Source organism: Miscanthus floridulus, chromosome 18 (assembly GCF_019320115.1).
Source record: "Miscanthus floridulus cultivar M001 chromosome 18, ASM1932011v1, whole genome shotgun sequence".
Lineage (NCBI taxonomy): Eukaryota > Viridiplantae > Streptophyta > Magnoliopsida > Poales > Poaceae > Miscanthus > Miscanthus floridulus.
Window position 1 is genome coordinate 116,546,659 of NC_089597.1, and position 16,448 is coordinate 116,563,106.

The 16,448-nt window shown below is 41.8% G+C and overlaps 2 protein-coding genes across 2 annotated transcripts; both read right to left on the reverse strand.

Moving 5' to 3' along the window:
- Positions 1–246: 246 nt before the first annotated feature.
- On the reverse strand, positions 247–723 carry LOC136524441 (lysine-rich arabinogalactan protein 19-like). The gene has a single exon (XM_066517817.1). The coding sequence runs from the start codon at positions 721–723 to the stop codon at positions 247–249; it is 477 nt and encodes a 158-aa protein (XP_066373914.1).
- Positions 724–3,155: 2,432 nt separating this feature from the next.
- On the reverse strand, positions 3,156–13,450 carry LOC136521142 (uncharacterized). The gene is made up of 20 exons (XM_066514840.1): positions 13,075–13,450; positions 11,982–12,156; positions 11,807–11,888; positions 11,638–11,715; positions 11,486–11,545; positions 11,291–11,395; positions 10,801–10,911; positions 9,753–9,794; positions 9,059–9,157; positions 8,888–8,976; positions 8,690–8,769; positions 8,500–8,612; positions 8,357–8,399; positions 8,172–8,263; positions 7,766–7,814; positions 5,776–5,846; positions 4,006–4,125; positions 3,781–3,893; positions 3,618–3,663; positions 3,156–3,527 (listed from the first exon to the last, which is right to left on the reverse strand). The coding sequence occupies exons 2-20, from the start codon at positions 12,134–12,136 to the stop codon at positions 3,495–3,497; spliced, it is 1,581 nt and encodes a 526-aa protein (XP_066370937.1). The 5' UTR covers positions 12,137–12,156; positions 13,075–13,450; the 3' UTR covers positions 3,156–3,494.
- Between the last annotated feature and the right edge of the window lie 2,998 nt (positions 13,451–16,448).

The window sequence follows — 16,448 nt, forward strand, 5'->3', positions numbered from 1 at the left end:
CAAAGATTTGATGTGATGAAGAGAGAGTGAAAAAACTTGCAATCTAAACAAGGCCTAATAAGGTTTTAAGGACGCGGCTAGTAGAGTATTTTCTTCCCTTTTTATTTTTTCCCCAAGGGGAGAGAAAACGACGCAGTCATTAGACTGTCTCCGACATAGCGTGCAAACCGTGACCCAGACGCAAAATAGATCATTCACAGTGTTTTGCCTACCAAAAACAACGCTCCAATAGAAGACCCAAACACCTCACCCATTTTGTATACGAGGTTTGCCGAAACGCAAATCTACGTCGTCGAGAGAGACCGACGCAAATCTCTGGCGTCGTAGTGGTGGGCCCGTAGGAGCGGGGCGCGGCCAGGCAGACCGCGGCGGGGAGCCGCTGCGGAGAGGAGCCGGCGCGGCGAGGTCCGCCTCGGCGCGCGGCTGCGGGTACCGCGGCGAGGTGGGGAGCGGGGCACAGACGTCGAAGAGCGGGGATCCGGGGTCCTCCTCGCCCGCAACCGCCGGATCCGGGAGGGAGGGGTGGGAGGGGTGCCACCGCCGGCCGGATCCGGGAGGGAAGGGCGTCGTGCTCAACGAGGGAGGGGAGAGAGGGATGGGCGGCGCCGAGGTAGAGAGGGAGAGAGGGACGAGAATGGGTGGCACGGGGGAGAGAGAGTGAGGAGAGAGGGACGGGCTTTTGGGTAGGCTATTGAAGAATGTAAGTTTTGGGTGCGTGACCATTTTGCTGTGTGTGACCTAAACTATGGAATGGGTCTCCGATTTGGGTTTGTGCTATTGGAGATAGCCCTTGCTGCAACTTGCCTTGGCTCATTAGAGGCGTTTTGGTTTGATTTCACCTGCCCATGCCGCCGGGAGGGGAAGACCGGCGACGCATCACCCATTTACCCATGCTGGCAGCGACGCTCGCATCCGCCTCCGCCAAGGAGGCGGTCCGGAACCTAGCCCGTGCCATGTCCTAGCGACAACAGCTCCTCCTCCCGCCATGGCCTTGGCCTTCACCCCCTCCCCCTCGCCGCCACAGTCAGTCTCTGTGAGAGATCTGACGTGAGTTTGATGTGCGTTAAACAAATTACCAAATAGGCGTTTAATGACTCCCTACGATTTATGAAATTAAATGTGTATAAAACTATAGAATGAAACTTTTTTTAAACGCCCACACACGTACGCATACTCACCCCTATAAACACACGTATGCAAACCTTACCCCTATGAGCACCTCCGAAGGACTGAGCCGGTAGATCTTAAGATTCATGAAGTCACCACAGGTGCCTCGCTGTCGACGGTGCATTGAGAGTGAATATTTCATCCCAGTTCCATTTTATTCTATATGACATGGCATCTTTGAAACAACGTCATGAACTATTCACTGAGATTGGTCTAATAATACATACTCTTTTAGTTCTAAAATAAGTGTCATTCTCACTTTTTAAGAAGTCAAACGCTTTAGTTTTGACAAGGATATACAAAAAATCATTAATATCTATGGTGCATAATAAATATATTATTAGATTGATTGTTGAATTTTTATTCGTAATAAACTTATCTGGAGATATAAATGTTGCTGATATTTTCTATAAATCTAGTCATGCTTAACACTTGCATGGAACTCAAAACGATATTTATTTTGGGACAGATGGAGCAGTAATACAACCAACTTGCTACCTCGTATGAACTTAAAAGAATATAATAATCTAACATGTTAGTATAGAAAAGTGTGTAAACGTAAATATGTTAAGGATGCAAGTACTACAAGTTTTGGGCTACCCTAGGACTTGTCCATTTGGCTCACCGTTAAGGATGCAAGTACAAGTTCTGGGTCATTGGACCAACCCAAACACTTGCTAAAATAAAATAGAATGGCTTGACATACTTTATTAAGAGGAAAAACGAACTAAGCTAGCTTAGCTACAAAACACCCTGACGCCTGCGTCCTTGCTCACCGTGGATGGACTGGGAAATTTTTGCTTGTTGTGAGACGATCCGGTCGTGCAGCCTTGTGCCTAAGCGCTGCACACATCCGGTTTCAGATAGTTTACTCCTTTCGTTTCAAAATAAATGCACACTCACAAAATGTGAGAAGCCTACTTACTCCTCGCAAGTGCACTGTGTGGCAACTCTGATCGAGCTCGAACTGTGTTCCAGCGATCTCGACGGCCGTGTGCCAATGCACGGCGTGTTCGCGAACATATATCTGGGTTTAAGATCGCCGGGAACGGGGAGCTCTGTCGCGGCGTCCCGCAGCTCGGCTCGCCGCGGTGCCCGGCTGCTAGTGCTAGGGGCACGCACCGTTCTCGTCTGCTTCTTCGGATAGTGTGTGCGCTGGAGCCTGTCCTAAGCGTCGCACTCTTGGCCATACTTATGTAGTAATGTTCACCATTTTCCAGTGCTGGAGGACAACGACGAGACAGGCAAAGACGCAGCGCGGGGTGTTGTGGAGAGCAAAGAATTACCGGAGAGTATCATACGCCGAACTGACCAAAGCCACGAACGGCATTGCGTACACCAACCTGATCGGCGCGAAGTTCGGGTCCATTTACCTCCCTGAGGCCCTGATAACGAAGGACATGAGGATTGTTTTCGCTCTTTTGCTTTTTGCTCTTATCTTCCCTCTAAGATCACATGCACTAGCGCTAGCTGCTGGGTACAATTGCGTGAAAAGTGAACAACAAAAGGGCAAGAGGATCATTTGGATGCACCATAGCTCGGCTCAAATATGAGAAAACTCGGCCAAATCTGCATCTGGTAAGTGATTACTAAAGAAACATGGCCCAAATAGTGTGGTTAGTAACCTGAGTCCTCGTCTTAAGTCCATTCCACGCAGTATACAGGAATTGGAACATTACCACATCAGACAGAACCTACTGCTCATCTGTTCCCCATGAGGAACTTAATTGTTTCCAAATGTAACCAATTTTCTCACCGTCATGGTAATCATGTGATTCAATCCAGAGGCAGGAAAATTGTTGCATCCTTTCATGAATTGTGCCCTAAAAACATCTTAATTGGCAATATGCTGAACGAAAGGGCACACTGGAAGCCCGTGAGACGAACATTGCAAATTCGATTATTTGTGAACCTTACTGTAAACAGCATGGTGAACAGTTGATAATCAAAATCAACAAACATACAGAAATGAAGTTATATCCAAGAGCTGCGGTGAACATCTCAAAGGTTTACTTGCTGCACTGTCTGCTTCAAATTTACAAAGACCGCAGTGACATGGCATAACTTAGAGCAAGCAATGAGAAGAAAACAAGAATTACACAAACCTACAATTTACTATTTATACTAGCAGGATAAGAATTGATCCTAGGTTCCTCTAACCATTTATGTGCCCACACGCCTCCACCAGGTAACTCTTGAAATTTCTGCTCTATCGAGAGCTCATTCTGCCTCAAGTACAAAAATTATGGAATACTGCACAAAACAATCAAAAATAGAAATCTTCTACGGTTCTACCAAGAATCTTTTGTAACAGATCTACATGGATTCTAAGCCTTGCCTTTCCTTTTAGCATGTAGAGCCTGTCAAACATGAAAATCAAACAAATGAAAACATGTAAACACATAATCCAGATAAGGTTTAAGATCAGAAATCGCCATATAAAGGGATACCTTTTTCTGGAAAGTTCTCATGACTAATACCATTAGATCACGTAACCTAAAAAGAGTCAGATAATCAGATATATGGATTTCCTTTTTATTTTATTTGCAAAAATGAAAACAAAATTGTGCCACAGAGAAGGCTGACTACGAAGTAAGGTGTCACAATTGGTACCTAACATCGTAATCCTCGTTGGGTGGCTCTGATATTCCCAGTGTGTTAAATGGAAGAGTTGCACCAGTAGTTACTAAAACAAATTGAGTTGTGCGTCCATTTGGAATTTTTGTCTGCAAAGACAAATTTTAATATAAGAGAATCGAATAAACATGTCAGATTAATCAAATAGTTACTGTAGATTTATAATTACTATGATGGCCAATGTCACATGGACATTAATACCTGTAGACTTTGTGAGTACTTCTCATCAACTATGACTTCACCAGTCTTTTTGAACTTAATCTGATAGTTAGGTCGTGTAAGCACCAATGTAGCCACTTCCCATTCCTCGGGAGAATAAGCCTGCAGCACAAAAGGTCTAAATCAGCCACAGCGCTTAGATATTGTTTAATTAATTTTTTTCCAGCATCAGTAGAAAATATGCATGATACAATCATAGTGCAATCAATAAATTGACTGTTCAGCTAGCAGCGCCAGATGGTTGCTAGGAGGACAGGGGTATAATAGGAGTTGCCCGGAATGAACTGAAAGTTCTAACTGAACTCCAAAAGAGAAGGTTGCCATGGTTGCTTCCCCAAACAAGATCATAACATCCAATACTTCTACCGAGCTATTTTCCTTCAACAATAGGGTGCACCGGTGCAGGACCTATTCTACATAAGGGAAAAGGAAACATCCAGACACCTATATTACATAGAATCAAACAATAAAATAAGCATACAACAATTGATGTCACATTTCTTTCATCTGTAAATAGATCTAATCGAGTGTCTTAAAGTCCCAAAAACTGAGGCTATAGAATACATTATCTATGTCTTCAAGAACTAAATCAATAGTTCATGAAAGACAAATTGTAGTAGTAATCAGTAAACATGACTACTAAGATTACAATTGCATTAACAACTATATAACGCTTGTCACAATGATAAAGATTCTTGGAGAACATGCTTTCCAAGTAAACATCATGTCATCTTCATAGGTAGCACCGCAGCATCCATTGCTAGTTAGTACAAAAATATTGACAGGATAATGAACATTTTGGAAAAAGTCCTATTTTACTACCTTGGACAATCTAGTTTGGCCATTTAATCCCTGAATGAAATGTCAACTCAATTTACTCCCATCAAACTATTTCAGCCCAATCTACCCCCAATGAGATTTGTATTTTTTTTGTCCACATCAACAACAACAACAACAACAAAGCCTTTAAGTCCCAAACAAGTTGGGGTAGGCTAGAGTTGAAACCCAGCAGAAGCAATCAAGGTTCAGGCACGTGAATAGCTGTCTTCCAAGCACTCCTCTCTAAGGCTAAGTCTTTGGGTATATTCCATCCTTTCAAGTCTCCTTTTATTGCCTCTACCCAAGTCAACTTCGGTCTTCCTCTGCCTCTCTTCACGTTACTATCTTGGCTTAGGATTCCACTACGCACCGGTGCCTCTGTAGGTCTCCGTTGGACATGTCCAAACCATCTCAACCGGTGTTGGACAAGCTTTTCTTCAATTGGTGCTACCCCTAATCTATCACGTATATCCTCGTTCCGAACTCGATCCCTTCTTGTATGACCGCAAATCCAACGCAACATACGCATTTCCACGACACTTACCTGTTGAACATGTCGTCTTTTTTTGTCCACATAAGTACCAATTTTGAGGGGCTATAGAGCACATCATAACTTATTATAAAAAAATGCAATAAGAAATTTCATGATCATATTCATAGTTTGGGAGAATTTACTACAAAGTTAACCCTAGAGATACAAAATTGCATTAAAAACAATGATGAAAAACTAAAGTATTTAACACCCCACGAAATTTGAACTTAAAACTCAACTTGTATGCAGAGAAATACGAGAAAATCATTAGGGGGTAGATTGGAAAAGTTGAAATAGTTTGGGACAGCAAATTGAGCTGAAATTTTGTTCAGGGGGTCAAACAGATAACGTGGATTGTTCAGGGTATAAAATGGTCTTTTCCCAAACATTTTCACACATACCAGGACATAAACTTCAAATTCAGCCCTGCCATTAGAAATATATGCATCAATATGACTCTGCATCTCTGGATCTGCAGATGTAGAATGGAACTTCATCTGTTAGGTAAGGAAGCAAGTAGAAATACTATATGACAGCACACAGGTTTGTGCCTTTTTGTTCAAGTCATTAAAGCCATGCAAATAGACTCGAAAAATGGAATGATGTTTGAGAAATGGATGACATGTCCATTCAGGTAACTGTAACTCAATTTCTCAGAAAATTAGTTTAACCAGCAAACTTGTCATCACTCCAGTACCATAAATAGTTAAACAAAGTTTCAATATCAAATGAAAACGCATAGCAACTTGGAAATTTCTAAATGCAGTGATATTTTCATTTTTGAAGTAATAGCACATGACACTACATTGGGTCTTGGGACACATGTATGCAAGGGATGAAAAAAGCCACAACCACAAAGGCTGATTCCTTAATCTCAGTACATGGTTGTGCAAGATTAACTTATTTAATAATAACTGATTAAAGAAGATATAAGATATAAGATGCCCTTGTCAACTATGGAAGCCATTTTCTTAATAAGACAAGTTATGGAGCGGTATAGGGAGAAGAAGGACCTACACATGGTTTTTATTGACTTGGAGAAGGCTTATGATAAAATACCAAGGAATGTTACGTGGTGGGCTTTGGACAAACATAAAGTCCCAACGAAGTACGTCGGGCTCATTAAGGACATATACAACAATGTTGTGACTGGAGTTCGAACAAGTGATGGAGACACGGATGACTTCCCGATTAGGATAGGACTACATCAAGGGTCAGCTTTGAGCCCTTATTTGTTTGCCTTAATGATGGATGAGGTCACAAGGGACATACAAGGGGACATCCCTTGGTGTATGCTTTTCGCGGACGATGTAGTGCTAGTTGATGAAAGCTGGACAGGAGTGAATCAGAAACTGGAGTTATGGCGGGAGACTTTGGAGTCCAAAGGTTTTAGACTCAGTAGAACTAAAATTGAGTATATGAGATGTGACTTCGACACTACTACTCGGGGGGAGGAAGATATTAGTTTGGAAGGTCAAGTAGTGCCTAGGAAGGACACCTTTCGATATTTAGGATCAATGCTACAGAGAGACGGGGATATTGATGAAGATGTTAGCCATAGAATCAAAGCAGGGTGGATGAAGTGGCGGCGAGCATCTGGTGTCCTATGTGACAAAAGGGTACCACAGAAGCTAAAAGGCAAGTTTTATAGGACGGCGATTAGACCTGCTATGTCGTATGGTGCAGAATGTTGGCCTAAGAAAAGACGCATGTTCAACAGATAAGTGTCGCGGAAATGCGTATGTTGCGTTGGATTTGCGGTCATACAAGAAGGGATCGAGTTCGGAACGATGATATACGTGATAGATTAGGGGTAGCACCAATTGAAGAAAAAAGTTTGTCCAACACCGGTTGAGATGGTTTGGACATGTCCAACGGAGACCTCCAGAGGCACCGGTGTGTAGTGGAATCCTAAGACAGGATAGTAACGTGAAGAGAGGCAGAGGAAGACCGAAGTTGACTTGGGTAGAGGCAATAAAAGGAGACTTGAAAGGATGGAATATACCCAAAGACTTAGCCTTAGATAGGAGTGCTTGGAAGACAGCTATTCACGTGCCTGAACCTTGATTGCTTCTGCTGGGTTTCAACTCTAGCCTACCCCAACTTGTTTGGGACTTAAAGGCTTTGTTGTTGTTGTTATATAAGATGCCCTTTCAGTTTTAGCCAACATGATTATTCTGACTATTCACTATTTACCTAGTAAATGTCTAACTTTTTCAGGAAGCATTTTCTAGAGGAAACCCTTGCAATGTAGTATATCTTCAATTTTTTAAATCATGGCATGAGAATATATAGGGTCCAATAAGCAAATCCATAAAGAAAAGTATTACGATATTGTAATACATGAGATCAGCAATCCAAAAATGCAGCAACACAGCAGTGGAAACTCACCACAGGCTATCTTATTCCCATTGTTAGCAAATTCTGTCACCAAATCACCCTACATAAAAAGAGACTTGTTATACTAGAATAATAGCACTGTATGTGGACTTAAATTCATAGTTTCCCAGTATCAGATGCTCATGTATTGGTGGTTACAATATTGAACCAATGTAAAAGGTAAAAAGCTCAAGTACACTCCTCTCATCTACAGTTCTACACATTAAGCGTGACTAGGAAAACCAGTAGCATAAATGCATGTCTTAAATTTCCAAATTCTAGCACATACTATTATAGACAACAAATGAGTTGAAAAACGTTGACTTGAGCATTGACATACACAGGAAAAAAACATATATAGGAGTGCAGCCTAAAGCCAAAGAAACAGCCTATATATTTTATAATTCTGAATAATAACCTGGCGGCCATTATCATCCATAGGCGTACAGTCTACAGCAAGAAGAGTGCCAATATCATCTGCAGTGACCACATAGTCATACATCGTGGCACCTAAATTTCAAAATATAAAGAAGTAGTCAGCAAAATTAAATTATATCTGAACAATAATATGCCACAGGATCTAGGATAAATTCCCCACTTTACCTTCAATAGACTGCCTGATACCATTTTCAAGATGGCGAACCCACTAGAACAGCAACATCAATGGGATGAAAGGTTTTATTTACAAGATTTAACACATATAGCAATTATAAAGAATCGTAACAAAAGGTCAGAAAACAATATACCTGGAAATTGCAAAGGGTAGTACCATTTGTAGGGAAACCACATGCTGTTAATTGAAATCCTGGTCTCGGTTCACCAGCAATTTGAAACCCCTCAATACCAGGTAAAGCATCACCTATATTACAATTGCCAATAATATCAATAGATATGATCTGGAATCTCGTCTAATCACAAAATTAGATATTTATTTACCATCAGGTTGGTATAACTGCGAGTCACCATCTACTCTTCCTTCTTCAAAATAATTAGAGGGAGTAGTACCTCCAGTATCCCTGAAAGAATGAGGCAGACAAGAAACAGATGTCAAAATATTTTCATGCAGATCAGAGGTTAGACTGGATGTCTACAAACAATAATTAGATATTGTCATAATGGAAGATCTTGAATTACTGCTGAAAATTGGATCCGTGGTACATTTGCTCAATTTGTCGGTCACTTGGACCTTGAGCATACTGTTGAAGAGCATTCCTATTTGAATCCTGTAAACAAGAACCACTTAACCAATTATGTATGAAGTTAAAATGTTAGGAAAGTTAAGTATAGGGCCATGTTAGTAGTTACCATATTATATGATGGGGAAGGTTCATTTCTTGATAGGGTTACTTGCTGATGATTGGGATTATATATATTTCCAGGTTGAGTAATATCACCTAAATTGTCCTGGATCAGTATAAAGTTTATATGATACACAAGCTATACAACGGATTAACACACTTAAAAAATAGTTGTCAAATGAAAGTCATCTTGATGACTGAATTGATGATCAACCCTTGAACATGTCATCAATCTAGCAATCATAATTTGTGCAAAGTAAATTGATGACCAACAGTGGAGCTATATCAAGAAACTCATGTAAGCCCAAACAACCATATAAAGCATAGCTGCCCAAATGGTAAATTCTTCAAGAGGGGGCACCGATATCTGTTCTTGTAAGTTGTAAGTGACCCACCCACCCAAAACTACACGGTCAGGAAAAACACACTTTAATAGAAAGGAGGAAATAATGCTTTATGCTTATTACAATACCGCACAAATTAAACCAAATTGAGACATCAGTTTCATTACATTTTTCGAGTCAACATCGGTTGAGCCACATTCAGTTTCAGTGGGTCAATGCTCAATACAGAATACAAAAAAGGGCATTCATAAGTACCCACATTTTAAAATCTAGAACAGCATGAATTTTTTTTCAAAGTCATCGTGTCAAACGTTAAACATGTCACAATCTTAAGGATTCAAAATTGCAAACACTTACATTTAAAGACCTGAGCTTCCAATGCATCTGTTGGTACAAGCGCTGAAAAGAAATAATTTCACCCTCATGTTAACACCGAGTAAAAGTAACATAAAGCAGCTAGTAAACAGGTTTGATTTTTAAAGACTAATCTAAGAATAAGCATACTATAGCAACCATACGAACTGAGCAAGTAACTAAGGGTTAGGAGAAATTAAAAAAAAGAATAACAGATAAACTAACAAAATGATGGCAGCTAGCCATGTAACAGAAGTACACAAAGCCATGTAGAAGTACTCATTGTAGCTATCCATACTAACTAACCTGTTGCACAGTGTCAGTAAATTCTGCTTGGTAAGTTTGTGCAACCATGCCAATAATGTTAGCAATGGAGGAGTCCTAGGAAGCTCTCTCACTCACTTGCCCAGGCTGAGGTTCGCTCTCACTTACTCGGCAGTCAGTTGGTACTCACTTGGGAGGGAGGGAGAGGAGAGAACACACCAGGTTTTGACCCTTTCCCTCTGCTCAAAACCTGGTGTGTTTTCTCCTCTCCCTCCCGAGTGACTACCAACTGACTGCCAAGTGAGTGAGAGTGAGCCTCAGCTCCTGGGAGTGACTGCTGAGTGAGTGAGAGAGCTTCCTAAGCCTCCTCCACTACTAACAAAAAGTCTATTAGAAAATACCATGCTAGTAGAGTAAGGTATAGCTTTTAGCTTTTGATACGTGAACCCATTACAAAGATACTACAGTAGTATTTGAGCAAAAGGGGAGTGTGCATACAATGAAAACTGAATTCAAATAAACTATGATTTCATCAGAAATACTGACACCGTTAAGAACGTCACAAAACTTTCGACTCTGTCAACCAGTAGTTACATCAACAAAATTTATTTCTTCCCAGTTCCGCATGGTATCCAGCAATACTTAAACATAGCTAATGTATTCTAGCTTATAAACATAAACTGCATTTATTTATGATTACCACAGAAATAAACTCAGGCCACAATACAGTAAATGATCCAGAGTAAGGAACAGACAATTCAAAACACGATGATGCAGTAAGAATTACCTTTGTACCAGTTGTAATGGTGGAAGCATTTATTTGAGGTGGGTGAACATTGTATTCTGCTAGCATGCTAAGCAACGAAGAAGTAAAAAAGTATAGCTCTTCTTCCTCAACCTAGAAGAATTCCATAGTAAGTCCAGAAGTTCCCAGAAAGACAATCGAAAGCATGTAATCTATTTCATAAAAAACAGTTGACAACAACAAAACTGAGAACAGCCAAATGCAGAAAACTAGAGGTGATGCTTTACATAATTGTCACATTAAAGCGTGTGGTTGAGACAATATTTTACCCATGCCTCATCAATATGTAGGCCAAGGAGTCAAGACCCACATGTTATATTTAGTGCAAGGCATTTTTCTAATCGCAATATTTGGATCATGAACCAAAAAAAAAAACATAATGAAATAACGTACAAGGTATAAAATAGGTAAATAGGACATTGCATATAGAGATTTTGAGCCTACATTCTTGAAATGTACAATAGCACCATACTTTTAGTTCATTTGCCAGTCTCATATTGTCCTCAAGATGGGCTTTCTTCTGGTTCAATTGTTTCAAAGCACCAGATATAGCTTCTTCCTGCTTCTCATCAACAGCCTAGCAAATAGCAAATATTTAAATATTTAAATTAATAAATAGTTCTACGAATGGAACAGAAAGCAAAGTGATATGTATGATTATAGAGACCATCCTCAAGTCTGTGAGCCTCCTCTCCAAAATATGTTTTTCACTCAGCAATCTCAGCTCCTATCACAATAAAGTAACCATGGTTATAAATTAGGCATAGTGGTAGAAGAAAAGAAACAAATGTTAGGGATTTACCCTTTTTACCCTCCTACCTTGAGAGATGCCTCAGCAGTTTTCTTGCGAAGCAACAAGATCTCGTCCTCTTGTGATTGTGATCTAAAGTAAAGTTCCTGCAAAACGGAAACATCAGAGGGTCAAAGGACTTGGCACAGATTGAAAGAAACATCTAATTGCAACTTTTCCAAATTCTGAACAGTTTACCTTGGTCTCAGGATCCATGATACGAGTATTGGGATCTTCCACAACTAAGTCTTTGTGCAAGGATGCACCCTGGAGTTGATGCCTGCCGATGCAAGATATAGCGTCACTTCACAAAGAAGTCGACAAAATGAAAGAAAGTGTCTGCAGCAGGTGCTTTTGTTCAAGAATTAAAGACCTGACTAGAGTGTCGGAGTTTGGAGCAAAGGATTTGGGTCCACCATTTTGTAAACCATAGTCCCCAGCAGACACTGCACCAGTCCTGGAAACTTGATTCCCGCCATTATGGTCCGCATTAATGAGATCAACGGGTGCATCAAATGGATCCCTCATATCCTTCCTCTGTAATTTTTCTGTAGAAATATGGAGTTAACAGCCTGGTAAAATGCAGGACAAAAACATAATATACACACCCCCAATATATATACACATGAAAATTAATTCAGCCACTCGCAATCCCAAGATGACAAACACAATTTATCTAGGTAATCCCTAAGGATCCCAACAGAAACAAGTCATACTATAGTTACCACTCAATTTCATCTTAAGTTTTGTTTGGGAATCAACTGAAGAAACGAACCAGTCAACCAAACCCCACCGCAGGGAACAGGTCAAGCAAGGTGAATGGCCCTGTCTGGGACAGCTTACTTATCAGGAGCTTTTATGAGAAGCTAGCTGCACATAGAAGCATCAGCCTTAAGGAGTTATATGGAGAACTTCACTGTTTGGGCAGTCCTTTTCACATGGCTGATTGTCTGTCTTGAGTGTGAAAAGACCAAGTTGCCCAATGCAGTATGGTCACTTTGTTTCGGTTACTAGCTTCGCGTAGATATTGCTATTTTTGTAACTCTTTTGGTATCTATTAAGGATCTTCAGTTCTTAACTCTCAGGTTCGCCATATTTGAACGGAAGTTTCCAAAATTTACGGTTAGTGTTTGATTAAGCATCAGTTGAGACAAAAACTGAAACAAATTGAAGCGTACGTTATCATCAGAAAAGTGCTACTAAACAATCGGTTCACAATCAATCAGGATCAATTCGGTTATTCTCAGGAATGATACTAATTCCATTCATCCTGCTAATTCGATTAAAAATTGTACACCGGTGCAACTGCAATATAATCTACTACACAGCGCAGAAGTACGAACTTTCATCAGGGGCTACCGAAATGCTACAATCCAATCAGCTTCTCCTAATCGGTTCAGCAGTAATATCACCATTTATTAAATATTTAAATTATTGAACAGAAAAAGAAGGAGAGGACGTAGTACCTCCCCGATGCTAGAAGCGGCAAGCGGATGCAGGGGGGTGCCGCTCGGGGAGGAAGAGACCGGAAGACGGGGGAGCGTGCCCGCCGGTCGCTTGGCTCCCAAATCAAATCCAGAACCCTTCCGATTCACAAGGGCTGGAGCTCGCGGGTGGCGATGGGAAAGGGCCAGACGATGGCGGGGGCAGCGGAGAGCTCCTTCTCTTGCGGGTGGTCGGAGGAGTTGGCCCGGGTAGCACCCTCTCGGCAGCCTCCAAACCCTAGTCGCCTCTGGAGAAGCGAGAGCACGGGGACGTGCGGACGGGGATGCGCGTCGTCGTGACCGAGGAATGTGGAAGCGGAAGGGGAACGGAAACGGGAACGGGGAGGAGGGATCCAGACTCCAGAGCGACTGAGAGGGGAGTATACCGATGGCAATAGTGGGTAAATAGTCATGTTCGGCCGGCCCAAACCGGCCGGCCAACAGTGTTTTTCTCTCATAATAAACCAGCGCTCAAATCAGCTCAGAAACCAACCAGCGAACAGGCCGAACCTCAACTTTAGCGGCATTCTCCTGTTTCCATGCTGCGATCGAGTGGCATGGCATCTTGGTCGGCTCGGCACGCGGTCGTTCGCGCGTTGCCGCGTTGGGATGCTGCACCGCGAGAGCGCAAAGCCACTTCGGGAAATCACTAGCACAGTCAGATTCCTAAATCCAAATCGTGGACTAGTTCGAAACTCCAATACCTCTGGGATCCTGAACTTTTTACTGTGTGGATAATCCATGAGGATATCGTTTTAGTTATTATTCTAGTTCTTAGTAGGAGGTCTTTCATCCCTGGGCTTTGCACATCCTTGCTTCCAAAAGAGCTCTTGGGAAATCCCTCAACTTTGGTCGCCCTAGTGGAGCCGTCACCTGTCGGCCGCATCTCTGGCACGCGCCCTGCCGCCGCTCCCTATCGCGGGGAGTGGAGTGTCGTCCCTCTGCCGTCGTCGCTCACCGGGACCGAAGCAAGATTTGGGGGGGGGGGGGGGACACGAAAGTGTCGGGGAACACGAGGCGTGCGCGTGTGGCTTAGTGGGCTGCGGCCACTGGGCCTTGCGCCCTAGCCCCTTGCATGCCGGCATGGAAGGTTGAGAACGAAAGGAGGCCGCGAAAAGTAGCGGTGGGCTGAGTTTCTACTCAAAAAATAGTGAATTAACAACAATATGCATTATACATTTTCCTAAAAAAGCAATCATAGTGTTGGCTACACTAAAGCTGCAGCCAGCTGCCGCTGCTGCTACAGTGATTCGCAGAGTGAGGAAAAGCCACAGCAGCTGCTTTCTTGCAGCCAAACACTCTGAATACGCATTATACATATGAGTATACCTACGTATATACTTAATGTTGTAGTACCAAAAAAGTTGGATATTCCCGAGAATACCAAGGTATCACTATAGATTCGCTCATAGCGCAAGCCCACGAGTCGGTAACCAGCAAGCCCGCATTGTTGGGTAGTGGATACCATTTCGGTAGAGCAGAATCCATAATAGTGTGTTTGGTTTACCTGCCTCGCATATACCAGTTACTAGCCTGAACTGGGATAGCCTTAAAACATGCAATGCAACAGCACTTTTTTTTGGTTCACTAAATCTAAAAGTCAGATTGAGCGGAAGGTTTGTTTGGTTGGCTGCACTAGGATACGTCATATTAAATTCAAATAAAAAAATCATTAAAATAATATTTATTTTGTTTAGACCAACTATATATTAGTTAATTTTATCATGTTAAGTTTTAATCTACTTTGAAATGTACTAATGTACTTAAAAACCTGCTAATTATTTGCTAATACTACATTTGCTTACTAATAGGTCGCATTCTAGAAGCCTAGCTCTAGAGAAATAGATTCCGTTCGTTTGCTGGGACCAAGGCTCGCGGTCTGCTTTTGCATTGAGGGGGACATGCTCAGTGCTTCATGCGGACATCCAAACACGTTGAAGTTGTATCCTAAAACCTAGTCATGACATATGCAAGTAACCAATCAGGCTATAAGGCCACTGAGAGTTTTGTCACCATCTAATGACATACGCTTTTAAATTTTGTATAGTGTTGTGGAATGAAGCGCTTCCAGTAGAGTTTCACTTAGTTTCCAACGAGTGGTGATGAAACGAAACACTTCCAGTGGAGTTTCATTCTATTTCTAATGCGTTGATAACCATGCACATTAGGATTCATCTAGATGAAAATAGTATCCTCTTTTTTTATATAATTTGTGAATGAAGATATGGCATGAACAAAAATGATCCAAACGGTTAGTTCTGTGCATACTACAGCAACCATATGCTGAGCAAGCAACTAAGGATGGGAGAAATAATAAAAAAGGAATAACAGATAAACTAACAAATACACCGAAATAATTTCAATTGAGATTATGATGGCAGCTAGCCAGGTAACAAAAGTACACAAAAGTGAAGCCATGTAGAAGAAATACTCATTGTAGCTAGCCATACTAACTAACCTGTTGTGGTGTCAGAGTAAATTCTGCTTGGTAAGTTTGTGCAAGCAAGCCAACAGCCCATGAGACCATGAATCTGAAGAAATTTGTGAGAGAAAAACACTATTCCAGATGAAAAAAGAAACGGATCCAGCCGGGTTTAAGGGCACACGAACGGGGCCATGTTTGGCAAGGCTGTGGCTGAAGCTGTTTCTTCCATGGCCGTTTGACCACGGGCCTGTTCGCTTGGAGAAATTCTGGAGGAATTTGGATGGTTTGGAGAAATGCTGGAGGAATTTGTGAGAGAAAAATACTATTCCGGATGAAAAAAGAAGCGGATCCAGTCGGGTTTAAGGGCACGCGAATGGGCCCACGTCGCTACTGATCTTGATCGTCGCGTTCACACTCAGCCTCATCCCTCGCGGCCTCACCCACCCCAGCAGCACCTCGCCTCAGGGCCACGACGTCTTCAGCTCCTCATCACCTGCAGTGCATGCACTTCGCGCATGGCGGCTCTGCCCATTTTTCTGAGTCGTTTTTGATAACCTCTGTAATTAATTAATAAACTGTTACTGAAGACGACTGTGCTAGCTAGGGGCTGTTAAGACAGTCCCAACGGATAGTTTCTAGTCATAATTTTCAAGAGAAAGAGAGCAATGAATGTCTAGCAGAAACTATCCTTCACGACCCATGGTTTCTATAGCAGTATCCATACAAACGATAACTTAAATGCACCAGAGAAAAAAAGTAGATCAACTGTGGTGAGCAACTATACAATCTTCTATGCATGGTCGGGAATGTTTAGCAGTTATCTGAATAAAAGAACAGTGTTCACACCAGCAATGCCTGATGTCTAATTCACTGAATAGGAATACCTGTGCTCCAGTTCTGAAATAGAAAAAAAAAACACTTCATGAATTCA

Bases quoted from the DNA above. Each gene is read 5' to 3' on its own strand.
- LOC136524441 (XM_066517817.1), bottom strand. From the start codon at position 723: ATGGTCACGCACCCAAAACTTACATTCTTCAATAGCCTACCCAAAAGC.
- LOC136521142 (XM_066514840.1), bottom strand. From the start codon at position 12,136: ATGAGGGATCCATTTGATGCACCCGTTGATCTCATTAATGCGGACCAT. The intron at 9,795-10,800 runs GTAATTCTTACT...ATTTCTTTTCAG, and splicing joins CCATTACAACTGGTACAAAG to CGCTTGTACCAACAGATGCA. The intron at 9,158-9,752 runs GTAAGTGTTTGC...ATACTGATCCAG, and splicing joins GGAAGCTCAGGTCTTTAAAT to GACAATTTAGGTGATATTAC.